This window comes from Pteropus medius, unplaced genomic scaffold (genome assembly GCF_902729225.1).
Source record: "Pteropus medius unplaced genomic scaffold, Ma_sr-lr_union100, whole genome shotgun sequence".
Taxonomy (NCBI): Eukaryota; Metazoa; Chordata; class Mammalia; order Chiroptera; family Pteropodidae; genus Pteropus; species Pteropus medius.
In genome coordinates, this window is record NW_024348242.1 from 5,392,434 (window position 1) to 5,408,534 (window position 16,101).

The 16,101-nt window shown below is 47.9% G+C and overlaps 1 protein-coding gene across 2 annotated transcripts in view; it reads right to left on the reverse strand.

Moving 5' to 3' along the window:
- The window catches only part of P2RX7 (purinergic receptor P2X 7), a 33,525-nt gene extending 26,970 nt beyond the window's left edge, over positions 1-6,555 (reverse strand). Inside the window, exon 1 of one of the 2 annotated variants that reach the window (XM_039879400.1) lies at positions 6,335-6,555. In XM_039879400.1, the coding sequence (XP_039735334.1) occupies positions 6,335-6,453 (119 nt within the window). In that variant the 5' untranslated portion in view covers positions 6,454-6,555. Of the gene's footprint in view, positions 1-1,589; positions 1,882-6,334 lie in introns of those variants that run through there. The other variant, XM_039879399.1, reaches the window with a different exon arrangement.
- Positions 6,556-16,101: the final 9,546 nt, after the last annotated feature.

A 16,101-nucleotide genomic window follows, 5' to 3' on the forward strand; every position in this document is an offset into this window, starting at 1 on the left:
TGGGCAAACGAAGCGTGCCACAGTGTAAGGTTTGAAGAAATCCAAAACACCATTATATACTCAAATACCCGTCCGTGCACAGCAGCACTATTCACAACAGCCAGAGGGTGGAAGCAGCCCAGGTGTCCGTCAGCAGATGATGGAGAAACAGAATGTGGTCCACGTGCTGTCATTCAGCTGTAAGAAGGAAGGTGCCGAGACATGCTACACTGTGGGCGAACCTCGAAAACATGATGCTACGTGGAAGAAGACAGACACGAAGGGCCACAGACTGTATGATTCCATCGATGCGAAAGACCCAGAATAGCTGAATCCCTGGAGACGGAGTGGATGGATGGTTGCCAGGGGCTGGGGGCGGGGAAAATGGGAGTTGGCTGCATAATGGTTTTGGGGTTTCTTTTTAGGGTGATGAAAACGTTTTGGAATTAGAGGTAGCGCTTGCACAGCACTATGAAGGCACTAAATGCCACCGACCATTCACTTTAAAATGGTTAATTTTATGTTATATGAACTTCACCTCAATATAAAAGGAAGAACGTCTTTATAGATATAGACACACGTTGTAGCAATATAAAAACAAACATAGAATGACAAGCACCGAAGTCAGGTTGGTGTTTGTAAAGGTTGAGGAAAGGGGATGGGATAAATGCCGGGTTTGCAGGGAGCCGGAACTAGATTAGCAGTGTTCTTTTTGTTAGGTTGGATGGTGGTATGTGGGTGTTTATTATCCTTAATATATTGTAGTATTTCTATAACATTCATTAAAAAAAGAAAGCTCATCAAGAAAGACGTTGGGGCTAGAGATCCAGATTTGAGATTCAACCGGCACATATGACACAGAGCTATGAACTGTAATTCCTTTGACAAATAGATAATACTTGTTCAATGATATATTTCAGCCTTGAATCACAACACGTATGCGGTTGTGCAATGTTTTTTTGTGTTGGAAATTGTGACATTCTCCCAGAAGGACACCGGGTCACTGTGGCCCACCATTCGGGAAGCTCGATTCTGATCTCATATTCATTCCAGGATGCACAACATGTTAGAGATCAGCCTTAACGGAATCCAGCTGTCTCGTAAATCAGAAAACTTATCTTTGTATAATAACAAACACATCATTTTGAGATTTAAAATGCTCCCGAGCTGCATCAGTGGAAAAAAGAGGAAAAGAAAGTTTGCAATACCCTGCCCCATCCCAGAGACTGCCCAGAAGCTCTCTTCCACCTCACACGATGACTCACACAAGCCATGCCACCTGTCCTGAATGAGGACATAGCTGCCTGGCTCCCTTTCTGCACCAAGAAGCTACAATTTTGTGTGTCTGGAAGCCTGCAAAACCACTGGCCCCTAGAGCAAACAGGACCATGCAGTGGTTGGCGTTTGCCTGCGCTTTACAGTATATACAGAGAGAGATGACTGGGGACCAGAAAACTGAAGAGAGTCCGGAAAGATGAAAGAGGCCAGTGTGAGAGGAGCCTGGGCAGTGACAGGCTGAGAGGAGGGCTGTGGTGGGGGGAGGAGGCGGCAAGGAGGAGAGCGAGGTCAGCCCGTGGAGCCCTCAGGCTGGCACACTGCACTCTACTCACCAGATGTAGATGACAGTGCCCACAGTAAAGAGGTTCCTCAGAGTGCCAATCCAAATGCTCTGAATGTGAACGACTTTCTTGACTCTCACAGACAGGCATGCCAAGGGGAACTGGCCCGGTGCCGGCATGGTGGGTGAGGGGAGCCTCAAAGCGTGGCAGGGAGGAAGTAGCTCGCGACAAAGCCTGGCCCTGTCTCACAGCGCCTGGGCTCACTGAGCAAAGGTAACTCTAAAGTGAAAGGACATGACCTGAAATTGAACTACCTCCCATCTGGTTAACCAGTGCCTAAGCCTGGGCCAACAGATTTTTTTGTGTGTGTGGGCCCCTGAGAGAACATCTCCCCAACTTATTCGAAAAGAGCTGGAATGTGTAGACATAGGTTTTGACACACGAGTTTGCTGGTGGGGAGTGGCTCACAAACAAACAGAGCTCTTGATCCTACAATCGCAAGGAATTGAATTTTGCCAACAAGAACGAGCTTGGGAATGAATCCTTTTCCCGCGTGCCAAGATGAGAGAACTCAGCCCAGCTGACACTTTGATTCCAACCTTGTGAGTCCCCAAGCAGAGAACACAGTCACACCACTCCCAAAATATTGCCCTACAGAACTGTGAGCTACTAAGTGGATGGTGTTTTATGCCACTGAGTTTGTGGTAATTGGTCAAGCAGCAATAGAAAACTTTCACAGCCCCAGAAGCCCCTTCTTCCATGGGGAAGCTCACAGCCAGCGGAGGGCCAGAGTGAAGTTTCTGTAGCATGGGCTCCTGGGAGGTGGCCCCCATGATATAGGTCAAGGCTGGTGCTGCCCCCATAAATTCCTGAAGGTGATTTCTGCTCACACCCACCACCTCATGGTATTCCTTATGTGCTAAAGCATTTGCATGGCACTTATGTTTGAAAAGCTTGGTTCTCATGACTTTGTCCTAGCTCCAAGGGAGGCCAGGAAATTAGGTTGTGACATCTAGTCGAGAAGTGGTCTATAATATGGGATTGCCCCATAGTTACGCTGTTCAAATCGTGATTACCATGAGACTTTGTCATGGATGTTTATTTGTTGTCTGTCTCGTCCCCCCCACCCCATCTACCACTTGCTTTTTCCATTTCTTCTTGCAGCAGAATTCTTCTTCTCTAAGGAAAAACCACTGGATGTGGTTCAGGTCTGGTTCATTCAGCTTTGCCGCCCTTTTGCTACTTCCGGCCACAGGAGTAACCACATGACCCAGGGCTGGCCAATCAGGTGACGCCATGCCCTTGGCCTTGGCGATTGTTTGAGGGATGGAAAGGCAACTCGAGCTCAACAAATCAGAGTCTTTCTTGGGACTTTCTTGCTAGAGTTTCTATCAGGAAAGACTTGTTTGTTCCTCTGCAGTTGCTAGGTGGGGAAGATATGAGGTTATGACTGTGCTATACTATATAGAGAGGCTATTCAAGAAGAAAGCCAAATAGAGCCAAGATATGGAGAGAGAGAGAGAGAGAGAGAGAGAGAGAGAGAGGGGACCCAGCCCTAATAATACAGTTTGAACATTTATAGCTATCTGTGTCTGCAGACAGCTACGTCTCTTCCGCTGCCCAGTGATGTGACAATAATTCCCCTTTGTGGCTTGGTGGCTAACCTGAGTTAGGTTTCTGTCACGTATCCAAACAGTTCTAACTAATACAGACCTCCTCAGTATCCGTCTACACACTCCTGCAACCCTGGAAGCTGGGGCCACTTGACCCTGCCTGCCCTATAGCCCCTGCTCTTGACTCTAGATCTGAACTTGATTGTGGGGACTATGAGAAACTGATCAGCCTCTTGTCTTATTTTCTCTGTCGCCAGCCCCTACCTTGTACTCCAGTCTCAATAACTGAGGCATTGTCTTACTTCACTATCCTGGCCTTTTGCCTTTTCTGCTCTAGTACGGACAGCCTCTGAACCTAGAACTCCATGTGAACACAGCTGCTGCACACATCTCCTGAATTGTATCTGAGCCTGTCTAGACTTCCGGCTGTGGTCTACATCACTCCTATTTGATGCAGAAAACCTCCCGGATCCCTGTGCATCATGGGTCTACCCATTTAACAAATGCCCAACTTGTAGTCACATCAGCCTGAGACCTCACAGCACAATTTAAGGCAGCAGTTCCAAAGCTATGTTCCATGGGACTTCATTCAGTGAGATGCAAATCTTCCATTAACATAAGGGAGAAAAGCAAAGCTGGCAATATTTTTCTTCGGTTTTAAATTTTAAAATATAAATAATGGAGAAGCGTCTTACATGGTTACCTTTTAAAGTCAGCGCTTAAGGTAAAAATTGTGTCTCATCAAAATTGCCCTTGCTAGACCCTTACATTGTGCACAAAGAGCAGCAAACAGACCTTCCAACCCTCAGTGGGTCATCAGAGCCAATTTTCCACCGGCTCTGGAACAAGTTGCTGTTTTTCCAGTTTTGCTCCAGGTGAAGGTGAAGAAGTTGGCTTATTTTCAGGAACACGTTGGATGAAAACTATGTATGTAGATTCACAGGGAGGGTGGCAAAACGCTCACTCTATGAGAAGCATGTGGGAACGGAGACGGACTGAGGGAGCCTCAACGGCAGTACCCCATCTCACACCTAGTCCAGGCACCCGGCCGCTGGGTCGCGGCACTGTTTAAATTGTCCTCCCCCTTTATGCTCCCGTGGGACATGCGTAACTGAACTTGAGATAATTAAATGCATGTCAGGTAAGATTCCACCATGTGAAAGACAAATATTTATCATTGTAAGGTGTTCTCATAATGATCTGTCCTTATATATGTAATAATCTGCTTTTAAGAAATTATGTGCTGGGCCCACGAATACCAGTAAGTTACATCATCTGTTACGTAGAATCGTGACATATGATCTATGTATTGATAACACAAGGGAGCATTTACTAACTATGCTTTTTATCGTTGGTTCCGTGATATCTGAGCTGATCAATGTGTCTTATTTTAGAATTCTAACATGTGTGTTTATTTTTCAATATTTGTTACATAGTAAACATGAATCAAATAATGATCATCCTGATAATTAATATTAATAAGAAGAATTAACATGTAGTAAGGGTTTGCCATATGCCAAGTATTTTTCTAGTAGTTTGGTATTTATTAACTCATTTAATTCTTACCACAACCATCATCCTCATTTTACAGATAAGGAAACGAAGGCTCAAAGAGGTGAAGGATTTTTGAATCCACGTTTTCAGATCTCAAATCCCAAGCTTGGGTGCAGTTACTTTGGCCGTCAAAGGAGAGGAAGTACTGTATATCTAAGCACCTATTATATTCAGAAAGGTCATTTTTAAAAATAGCTACCGTTTGTGGAGCTCTTACGCTGTGCCAGGCATTGATAAGGGCTCGCATGCCTTTTCTTGTTTAATTATCCCAAGAGCTGTATGAACTGATGCAGAAACTGAGGCTCAGAGAAGTTAAGTGATTTGGCCCAGGAAACTCAGCCAGGATTATAAACTAGGTTGCTCTAACCCTTAGCTAGTAAACTACACCATCTCCCTATATCAATGCAAGTTCTCCTCCTCCTCCTCCTCCTCCTCCTCATCACGAACAGCAAGGGGACATTAGCCATTAGGCAAATGTGAGCAAAACCACTGGCAGATACCACCTCACATCTCACTAGGATGCCGATAATTCAAGACAGGCAATAGCAAGTGTTGGTCAGAATGTAGAGAAATTGGAGCACACATTGCTGGTGGGAATATGAAGTGGTACATTTGCTCTGAAAAACAGTTGGGTGGTTCCTCAGAAGGTTGAAAATAGAGTTACCAAATGATCCACCAGTTCCAGAAAACTGAAAACGCGTTCATGCGAAAACCTGTACACAAATGTTCATAGCGACACTATTCATAGTCGCCCTGACCTGGAAACAGCCCAAATGTCCACCGAAAGGTGATACAGCCATACGATGGAATATTACTTGGCGATAGAAAGGAATAAAGTACCGATACATGCTCCAACATGGATGGACCTCAAAAACGTGATGTCACGTGGAAAAAGCCAGTCATAAAGGACCACATACTGTTCAAGTCTATGTCTACGAAATATCCAGAAGAGGCAAATTCATAGAGACAGGTCAGTGGGTGCCCGGAGCTGCAGGGGAATAGGAGAACTGGGAATGACGGCTAAAGGATGTAGGGTTTCTTTTTGAGGAGATGAAAATATTCGAAAATTGTGATGATTGCACAACCCTGTAAATATCCTAAAAACCACTAAGTTGTACACTTTAAATGGACGAGTTATGTAGTATGCAAATTATATCTCAATAAGCTGCTTTTAAAAAATAAAAGAGCAAAGGGGCCCTTTCGACCCTGGATTGGACCTCAAGGGACATTTCCAAGTCTGGTCCTAGTCCTCCCCGAGGCAGTGATGACTCACGTAGTTGCCAGCGTTATCACTAGGTGTGCCCCGACTCCTTGCCTCCTCCCTGGGGGTCCGGGGTGTTGCCCTGCATCTCCCCGCCTCCCCCAGGCACGCCCTGCCCAGTTCGTCCCAGCAGGCCTGGGGCAGAACGCAGAGTGCCGCCCCCCGCGTCCCGAGGCTTCTTCCCGCAGCAGACGAGATCCCTTCCTGCCGCTCCCTGTCGCCCTCTTCCCACCAGCCTGCGCGTGAGGCACATGTCTCAGGCTTTAAACCCACATGGAATCCAGGACGTGCGCCAGAGGCGGCACCTTGGGGTTTCCCATGCTCTCGACTACTGCGGAGATTTGGGGTCATCCCCACACCCCACTTACCTAACGTAGGAAAAGACGATCATGTGGAGGATCCACTTAATGGTGCCATAGTTCATGCTCCGGATCCGGGTGACTTTGTTTGTCTCATAGTGGAAAAAATCACTGCACCAGGCTAGCATGGCAAGAGGCCTCTGCCCACTCGGCTCGGGGCTGGACCAGGGCTCAACTTTCCCAGGCTGGCCACAGCAGGCCCACCAGTACCAGGAAAATGAAATGTCTTGATTCTTAGGAGGAGCCTTTTAAGTTTGAGTTCCTCCAATGATGGCAGAGTGGGGGCGGGCCCTGGCAGCTGGCCAGATGTGGCTGTGGATAAACAAGAGAAGCCAAGTCCTGTGGGCCTGCCTGGCAGATGACCCTGCCCCAGCCAGCCTCCCCCAGAAGCCTGCACAAAGATGGTGTTCAAAGGAAGGGCATTTTTAGAATTTTATTTCCCCTTTTCTTTTCGCCCTTTTTGACTCATCTCAGTTTGGCGAAAGGGGCAGTCCTTCAAATGTCAGGAGGCCCAGTGCTTCCATTGTGCCTTAGTGAAGGGCCCGGGCCGTTCCATTGCCTCAAGCCCCATTCAGAGACGAATCGATTCATTTCTATAACCCTTTGTTCAGCCCCAGATGTCTATACACACACGCGAATAGAGGTCTCCCCATTTTTCTCTTCCCCCACTTCCTCACAACACGCTGGTCTGTGGATGGGGGTGGGATCAGATTTGCTGATAAGGAGCTGCGGGGGGTGGGGACTTTATTTCTATGCTGGACATTTCCTGCGTGACCCTCTGGGTCCTCTCTCCGTCTTGCCCTGTACCTCGGGGGCCCACCCCTGACTTAGGCCGGTCATCCTGAGACCACCAGGAACAAACTCGCCGTCCAACAAAACCGGGTTTCGACCCAGTCAGTGATGCCAGAGGAGTCGTGGGGCATCACCAAAACAGACAGTTAATCTAGGGTTTGGGGGAAGATGGAGTTTCGATTAAATTTAAGTAAAAGCAGGTTTTGACAGGCTCAAAGCAAAAGCAGGTTTTGCATGAGATGGTCAACTTCAGATCTAGATTGCAAAGTGGACCCAGTGCCCTGTTTCCTTGGAAGCGATAAAGCTGATTGATAGATGTCGACTGTCGTGTCCCGGAGGCTGCTGCTCTGTGGCGCGGTGACCCAGCTCCTCCAGGCGAAAGTGGAGTATTTCAATTCTTACCGATGCAATCTCAGAGAGCAGAGTTTCTGACGTCTGTGATCTTAAAGGCTGGCGTTTCTCAGTGAGTCAGAAAGCAGGAGTCACTCAAAGACGGAGGACGTTATCACTTGACAGCTACAGAGAAATATTGTTATTTTTGCAACTCGATTTCTCAATTTCTGCTCTTCCAGTGTGCCAAGTGGCCAGGGGGAGTCTTCCTTCTCCAGTCTGAGCTGAATGTTACCTTCTCACCCATGTGCTCCGGGCCCCCCCCCCCACCTCTCGGCTCCCAGCTCTGGAGCCTCCTCCCAGTTGCACAAGACAAGGCCCTGGGCACCACGCCCTCTCGTCCCTTCAGGCCTCGGGCTGAGAGGGCTATTGCCAGCCCCCGGTGACTCACCATCCCTTATTGCTTTCTCCTAACTCCACTGACACGTTTATAAGTGGCCCCGCCATTAGTTACCCCGCCGGAGTCCGCCGTCACTTTTCTGCTGGGACTCTGAAGGTACGGTAATCTTCGTCTGTAACAAGAAGACGTCCACAGGACTCCCATTATGGCAGTCCAGCCTGGTGGTTAGAACATAGGGCACTGAAGGACTAGCTGCCTGGTTTCCAATTCTGGTGTCACGCCTTACCACCTCTGTGACTGAACAACGCTGTTTATGCTGTTCATTCATTCATTCATTCATTCGTTCGTTCCCAAGAGCACCAGCCACTAGCGGATATAGCAGTGAACAGGCAGACCACCCAGATGTCCATCAACAGATGAGTGAATAAACAAAGCACGGCCTATCCACACAATGGAATATTATTCAGCCGTAAAAAGGAAAGAAGTATCGACACAGGCTCCGACATAGGTGAACCTCGAAAATGGGCTAAACTAAAGAGGCCAGACACAGAGGCCACGTGCGGCGTGCCACCCTTCATAGGGAATGTCCAGAACAGGCAAGTCGCTTCAGTGCTGCCCTTGCCACCCGCCCGAGACGCGTTCTTTGTCCTGGTCTCTCTGCTGAACTCGCGCTGTCCCCTCTCTGCTCCGTCGGCCGTCTGTCCGCATCCCCCACACCACCTCGAGGAGACCGTTCTCCATGAGCTTACCGACGAATTCTCGGTTGCTAGCTTTAGCGGATATGTTTTATTCCTTATTTTACTTAAGCTTTGGGACACGTTTAACCCCGTGACAACTCTCTTCTTCTTGGAGCAGTCTTTTCCCGCGATTCCCACGTCTCCCTTGAGTTCCATCTTCTCCTGGTTCCCTATTTTTACCTCTAAGACTCTTGGTCATATCTTTCTTTCTCTCTTCTCCCCTTGACTGTCAGTTCGAGCGAATTCTGCCTCAGCATTTTTTATGTTTCTATCGTTCAGGACAGGACAGGTTATGCTGCAGTAACAAGCGATACTACAAATCTCCTGGCTTAAAAACACCATCGGTTTATTTCTCAACCACGCTAAATGTCAGTCATGGGTCACCCATCTCTGCTCATCGTAGTCACTCAGAGACCAAGGCTCGAGGAACAGCCACTGTCTTGAACTCTTGAATGAGAAATCTGGCGGGTCTTACAGCAACATTTAAAAGTTCTGAGCTAGAAATAACACACTGCCTTCTCGCTCCTAACTCGTTGGTCAAAACGAGTCAGTTGTCCTTATCTAACCACGAGGCACCAGGAAATACTATCTTGCCGTATGTCTCCCATGTACCTAGAAAAGGGAGAAGCAAAAATATTTGGTGAACAGCATGAGCGACTTTTAAATCTTCTTCCTGGGAAAGTTCATCCTCACAATGCTTTTACGAATCACCAAATGCTGACACCCAGTGCAATAGACATACGATGTCTTATTGAATTGTATAAGAAAAGAGAAGCACATATGTCCATGGTGTGTTTAACTGTACATGGAATATAGCTTGAAATGGGACCTACTACATAATTCGGGGGCCCAGTGCAAAACGAAAGCGTAGGGTCCTTTATTTAAAATTAAGAATGTCAAGATCGACAGCAGGACATTAAACGGAGCTCAGGACCTGTCTAAGCGTGGGTCCCTGTGTAACAGCAGAGGTTCTGTGTCCACTAAGCTGGCTGTGTCTAGAAGGATATGCAAGATGGTTTGGGGGAAGGAACTGGGGGATTCGTCAGTGTCAAGAGACTTGTTTATCTATCACCTTTATGAAGTTTTCCATATGCATGCATTGCTTTTTTAAAAAATCCCTGATAGATTTAAAAAATCTATACCTCCAGATCGAACCTGCCTTCTGAGCTTCACACCTCCATAGTCCATGAACCTCCAGACCTAAATATCCTGCAGACACTTCAAACCACATCTTCAGGAGGGATCACCTTCCTGCAAGATAATGGTGCAAAGAAGGACCGGAGAGAGGGAAAGAGTGGAGGTGGCAGATGTGACTGCCTTTCCCTCCAGCCGGCTATGAGCAGAGAGAGGCCAGGGTGGCTGTTAGTGGGGGACAGACTCAAGGGAAGATTGGGGAAGTGGTTAGGAGGGAAGCGTTTGAGCCATTCAAAGGTGTTCAAAACGTAGCGTCCCTGTTTCTTTGTGAAGTAGGGATCAGGTCCTGAATGGAATGGGAGGATTTGGGTAAATTTCTCAGTCAAGGGTGTGTAGCGTGTGTGTGTGTGTGTGTGTGTGTGTGTGTGTGTGTGTGTTTCTGGTTACAGGGCAGAAAATCAAGTGATTTTCTTCAGCAGAAAAGGGAGGTTTTTTTAGGAACCACGGTCAGGTCGCAGATTTCAAATGCAGGAAATGTGGCCCAACCTTGCAAGAACCTATTAATAGACTCAGAAACAGTGCTGCAATGGGGTTGCTCGTTCAGTTCGTCTGAAGCTGCCGGCTCCCCTCTGCCTCTCTCTCTGTGCACCCAGCGTGCGTCCCTCTAAACACTGGACTTCTTGGCTTCTCTGAGGGCGTGTGGCCCAGCGAGGCTATCGTGGTTCAATGCCCACCGTTCAAGTGAAAACCCCAGGTCACGGACCAAATCCAAAAGAATGAATCTGACCGGTCTAGCTATGCATCTCTGTGGAAAATGGAAGGTGCCAGAGGGAGGGAAGGGGTCTGCCCAGAGAGGGGGCGTGTGGCATGGCGGCGGCTGGGGTCGGATCCCTGAAGGACACCAACACCGAGGACACTGAGCAGGGGCAGCAGGGGAGGAGAGGGAACCCAGGAGGGAGCATGTACCCAGAAGCCCACGAGTCACAAAGACACCAGTGGCCACAGGAGATATTAAGAGAGATTTAAAGCTGAGAGATTAAAGGGCACGGGTGAGGGAACTGACGGATAAATCAATGGAACAGGACGGAGCCGAGGGTTAAGCACAAGCACGCGTGGGAACTTCACTTCTGATGAACGCATTTAAAGTCAAGGGAGAAATTACTCAAAATGTGATCTCGGAGCCATGGGCTCGTCATTTAGAGGAAGTCGGTGGAGGGAGGAGGGTGTGGTATTCTCACTTTTCATATTTAAAAAGATGCGTAACTGTTTGAAATGTGAGGGAGTCATCAAATGGGAGCGAAATCAGCTACACAAAATGGGACGTTCGAGTCACCGATCCGTTTGTGTCAAGCAGAGATAACTGATGCTCCCGGACATGACGACACCACACTCTCACCTGGCTGGCGCTGGGTTCTTCCTCCCACTCAGGCTCCGTGTTGGTGTCAGTATGGCCTGGGATTTGCAGCGATGACACTGTGGTACCAGACTCTTAGTCCCCTTTGGGAGTACAGTATTTCAGCCAGGATTCACCGTAGTTTCTCCCTTGGGAACTGTTTTCGCTGCTAAAACAGCATTGTGGAATGTGTTTTTTCTCCTCTCTCTTTCTCCATGGCGATGTCTCGTGAACAGGTGTTTTTCACCCCGCTCCTCCTTCTTTCTCATCACCTAATTCTTATTATAAATTTGTCTACTGCTTAGGGATGTCACAGTTAGGAGAAGGCCCAGTGCCCTGGCATCCAAAAGTGTGTTTCTCTGAGTTACCTTGAGCCAGTGCTGTCTGAGAGGGTGACCGCTAAACCACACGTGGCTACTTAAATTCAAACTAGTTAAAATTAAATGAACTTTAAAATTCGATTCTTCAGTCACCCTACTGCAGTGTTCCATATCCACATGTGGCTAACGGCTAAGCACGTTGGACCGTGAAGACAGAGGGCATTTCTGCCATCGTAGAAAGTTCTGTTATGCCACACTGCTGACGGAATATGCGAGATAGAGGAAAAGGCGGGTTCAGTTCAGGGGAGTGAGGAAGGACAGGAGGGGCGCGGTCGGATGGCCTCTGTTTCCCGTGTGAACTAAGAGGCAGAGCTGCCGGATAGAGAGAGAAAGAGGGGGCCGAGGGGTAGGAGCTTCGATGAGAGTGAAGAAGATTTAAAACGGTTGCTATGGTGAACAGAGGACAAGAGCCAGAAGGGAAAGCAGGAATTCCAGGCGGCCCTGAGTAGTCTGAATGCCTGAGGTTATGACGGGCCTGGGGCCTTCCACCTGCCTCCGCATGCAGAGACCCACCGGGTCTTGCCACGGGGTCCAGGCATTTAGATATCATTCAGGGGTTTAGAATTTGTCATCACTGAGATTTACTGCGTTTCTTATGGTCTTCTCCATTTGTTTCTGAAACTGTGAGCAAAGCTACATCTCTGCCTCTCCTGCCTGAAGGACATTTCCCAAAGGCTCATATCCCTTGCCAGCCCCACCCCAACACAGGAAATTCCTCCGTGACTCAACCCAGGCACAAGGAATAACTGGCTTCATTCAGTTTATTCTGGGTATAATTGCTCTATCCGTCTTATGGATGCTGGATTTCTTCTAATCCCAAAATCTCCCCTCCACTCCGCTCCGTTCAAACCCAATACACATGCTCTCCTTGGGAACCTTCAAAGTCTATTCTGAGTCAAGACAGTTGACCACTTCAGGTGATACCGAAGTCTTCTGCAATTCTAAAGGCAGAGGCTGGGATGGTGATCGCAGGCCCCCAGGGATATTTGGCAGTGTCTGGAGACATTGTTAGCTGTTGTAATTGAGGGAGTGCTACTGGCATTTAATGACCAGGGATGCTGTTAAATATTCTAAAATACACAGGTCAATCCCCGCACCCCCCACCCCGCAACAAAGAATTGTCCGGTCCAAAATGTCAGTAGTGCCAAGGCTGAGAATCCCTGGTCTATACGGTATTGGTACCTAAGATGTAAATTCAGTTGTAAACTGTGAAATTAAGGGCCACAGTTCTAGGCATATAGTAGGTGCTCAATGAATACGTTAACAACATGAATGAATGAATGAATGAATGAATGCACGAACGATCAAATGAATGATTATATCTTTCACGTATAGTGTGGCTGAGTGCCTGGTACAGGACTGTGTCACAGTGGCTGTTCAGTTGTTGGTTGCTGACTCGTTCCTGCAAATGTTCCCCTGAGGAGCCACCTGCGCACAGCTGAGAACGATGTCCCCCTGGCGGGGGCACAGGACAACCTCGTAGCTGTGGTTTGGGGTCACGATAAGTTGCTGTGGGAAGCCACAGAGCAGGGCAGCAGACTGTGTTTCTCCACATTGCGATGGATTCATTGTCTCCTCTCCCGCCCCTCTTCCCAAACCCTCAGCGGAGAAGGGTTTAAAGGGCCGAGCTGAGGAGGAGCCTGTGGGGTCGGCTGTGTAGGAAAAGGAGGCAAAAATGAGCCCAGACTAAGCGCCGTTACTGCTTGAAGATCCAGAGCCCGTGAGAATTAGAGACGGGGCGGGGGGCAGGACCCTGCTTGCTCACCGCACTCTTCCTAATTCATTTATTCAACGAATATTTACTGAGTGCCAAGGACTCTTTGGGGAAATGGACATTAACAACAAAAAAAAACAACTCTTCTACCCTCTTGGAGCTTATATTTTAAAGAAACAGGATGAGCAATAGATAAGTCAGTCAGATATATAGAATGTGAGAGGGTCATGTGCTCTACAGAGAAAAATCAAGCAGGGAGGAGAGATAAGATGTGTTTGCGGTTGAACTTTGTGGTTAACGTGAAATGAAATTCACACGACGTAAAATTAGCCATTTTAAAGTGCACAATTCAGTGGTATTTAGTACTTCCACAATGTCTTGAAATCACCATCTCTATCTAGTTCCAAAACATTTTTGTCACCTTAAAAGGAGACCCTGTGCCCATTAGCAGTCACACACACCCTCCCCCACAGCCCCTGGCAGCCACCAGTCTGTTTTCTGTCTCTATGGCTTCACCAGCCCCTCGTAGCCACCAATTTTCTTTCTGTCTCTGTGGATTTAATTATTCTGGGCATTTCACATAAATGGAATCATATGTGGTCTTTGGCGACTGGCTTCTTTCACTTAGTGTAATGTTTTTGAAGTTCATCCACATTTCAGCATATGTCAGTAGTTGATTCCTTTTTATGTCTGAATAGTATTTTGTTGTGTGGATAGATCACGTTGTATATATCACTCATCAGTTGATGGGCACTCAGGTTGTTTCTGCTTCCGGCTATTGTGCGTTATGTTACTATGAACATTCTGGTACAAGTATTTGAGTTGCTGTTTTCAGTTGTTTCTGGAAAAAAAAGTAAGAACGCAATTGCTGGGTCATATGTTTTAAGTTTTTGAAGACCTGCCAAGCTGTCTTCCACGGTGGCCGCACCATTTCACCTTCCCACCGGCAATGCATGGGGGTTCCGATTTCCCAACACCCTCACCAACACCTGTTAGTTTTCATTTTGTAAATAATAGCCATCCTAGTGGTAAAGAGGTGATGTCTCACGCAATTTTGATTTTCATTTCCTAATACACATCGTTGAGTGTGGAGCGTTTTTTTTTCATGTGCTCATTGGCCATTTGTGTATCTTTTTAGAGAAATGTCTATTTAAGTCCTGTAACGCAGGGCCTTGATCGCGCACCTGGGTTTGGACTTTCGGAAGAAACTCGGGGAGGACCAGAGGGGTAAGAAATGCTGTTTAGTTCTCACGAGGCAGGACAGAGCAAGCAGAGTTTTTTATACCAACGAGCAGAAGGAGGGGTTATCCCGTTGGGGGAGCGGCCGCCATCTCTCCTCAGGCCTCAAAAGGATGGGAGCAAGATGCTGGTTGGTGGGAGCTCTTTGAGTACTGCTGCCTTGGCTGCTGGCAGGGCAGCTATCAGTCTAAAGAGGCTGGGGGGAGTGGTGGGGGCTATGTTCTGAGTTAACCCTGCAAGTCCTTTGCCCACTTTCGAATTGGGTTGTTTGTCTTTTTGTCATTGAGATGTCAGAGTGTGATCTATGGCCATATCACCCTGAACGCGCCCGATCTCGGCTGATCTCGGAAGCTAAGCAGGGTCGGGCCTGGTTAGTACTTGGATGGGAGATATAAGAGGGTGTGTGTGTTGGTGTGGGGGGCAGGATTGAACTTTGGTCAGAAAAGGCCTCCCTGAGAAGGTGACTTTTACATGAAGATCTTAGGAGGGCTCAGGAGCGCGTCAGCATTAAGTCTGGGGAGAGCATTGCAGGAAGAGGGAACAGTGAATGCAAAGGCCCTGAGGCAAGTCACTTCCGCTTGTCTGGACCTCCTTTTTTCTGTCTGTACCTGGGGAAGAATAGGACCTAAAGACAAGATCCGGGAGGGTGTTAGCAGACTGTCAACACCTGGGCTCGCCCGTGCTCTTCAGCAAGATGCTTAACATCTCAGAGCTTCAGTTTGCTCATCTGTAAAATGGCGATAATAATCGTGCCTACCTTACAGTGTTCTCACAAGAATTAAATGAAATGACACACCCAGCCAGGGCCTGTCACGTACCGGTGCTCAGAAATGTGGGGGTCAAACGCAGATCAGGAGGACTTCGAATCCCGCGGCCTCCAGGAAGGAAATGGTTTACAGGAGAGTCGGACGGGTGCTCTGGAGGGGAGAACGAGCCTGACCCAGGCTACCACGTACTTGACTCTACTCAAGTTTCGAAAAGCCTAATTTGTTCATATATTAACACGAAGCAGGGGGACTACAGTCTGGATGCCAGCTTTCACCAGGTCGCCTTGGGCTGATTTCTTAACCTTTTCGAACTCAGTTTCCTTGCTCGTGCCTCAATATTCTGGACAGGGCTGAAGATCGTATATGTGTCAAGAGGAGAGCTGCTCGGAAAATTTCCCTCTTCGTTGTGTGTCTGCCTAGTAAATATCATTTGGGACATTCCCAAAATACAGGATTACTTTTAATTATATTTTGACATAAATTGCTGTGGTGATTTACCTTGTTTTTGTTTTGTTTTGTTTGGGTGGCAGTTAGAATGTGGGTTTTGGGGCACAGGCCAGAGTTCAGGTCCCAGCTCCTGTGCTTACGAGCTGTTGGACCCTGGGAAAGTGTCTTGACCACCCTGATCGTTAGGTCTCGGTCCGCCTTACAAAGCAGTCGTAAGGACCCGAGGCCATTTTTGTATATCGCCCAGCAGCCAGCAGAACTCTGGCTACGCACTGGTACGAAGAAAAGGGCGGGAAGTCCAAGCAATTTGGATGGTGAGGGAGAACAAGAGAGGAGAATCCTAGTAAGACTGTATCTAGAAAAGCTCCTGAGAGCCTAGCTCAGTGACACCATAACGGGTGAGTGTCCAGTCCTCGTTTTTCTCCCTCTAGAGAGAGTTAAGA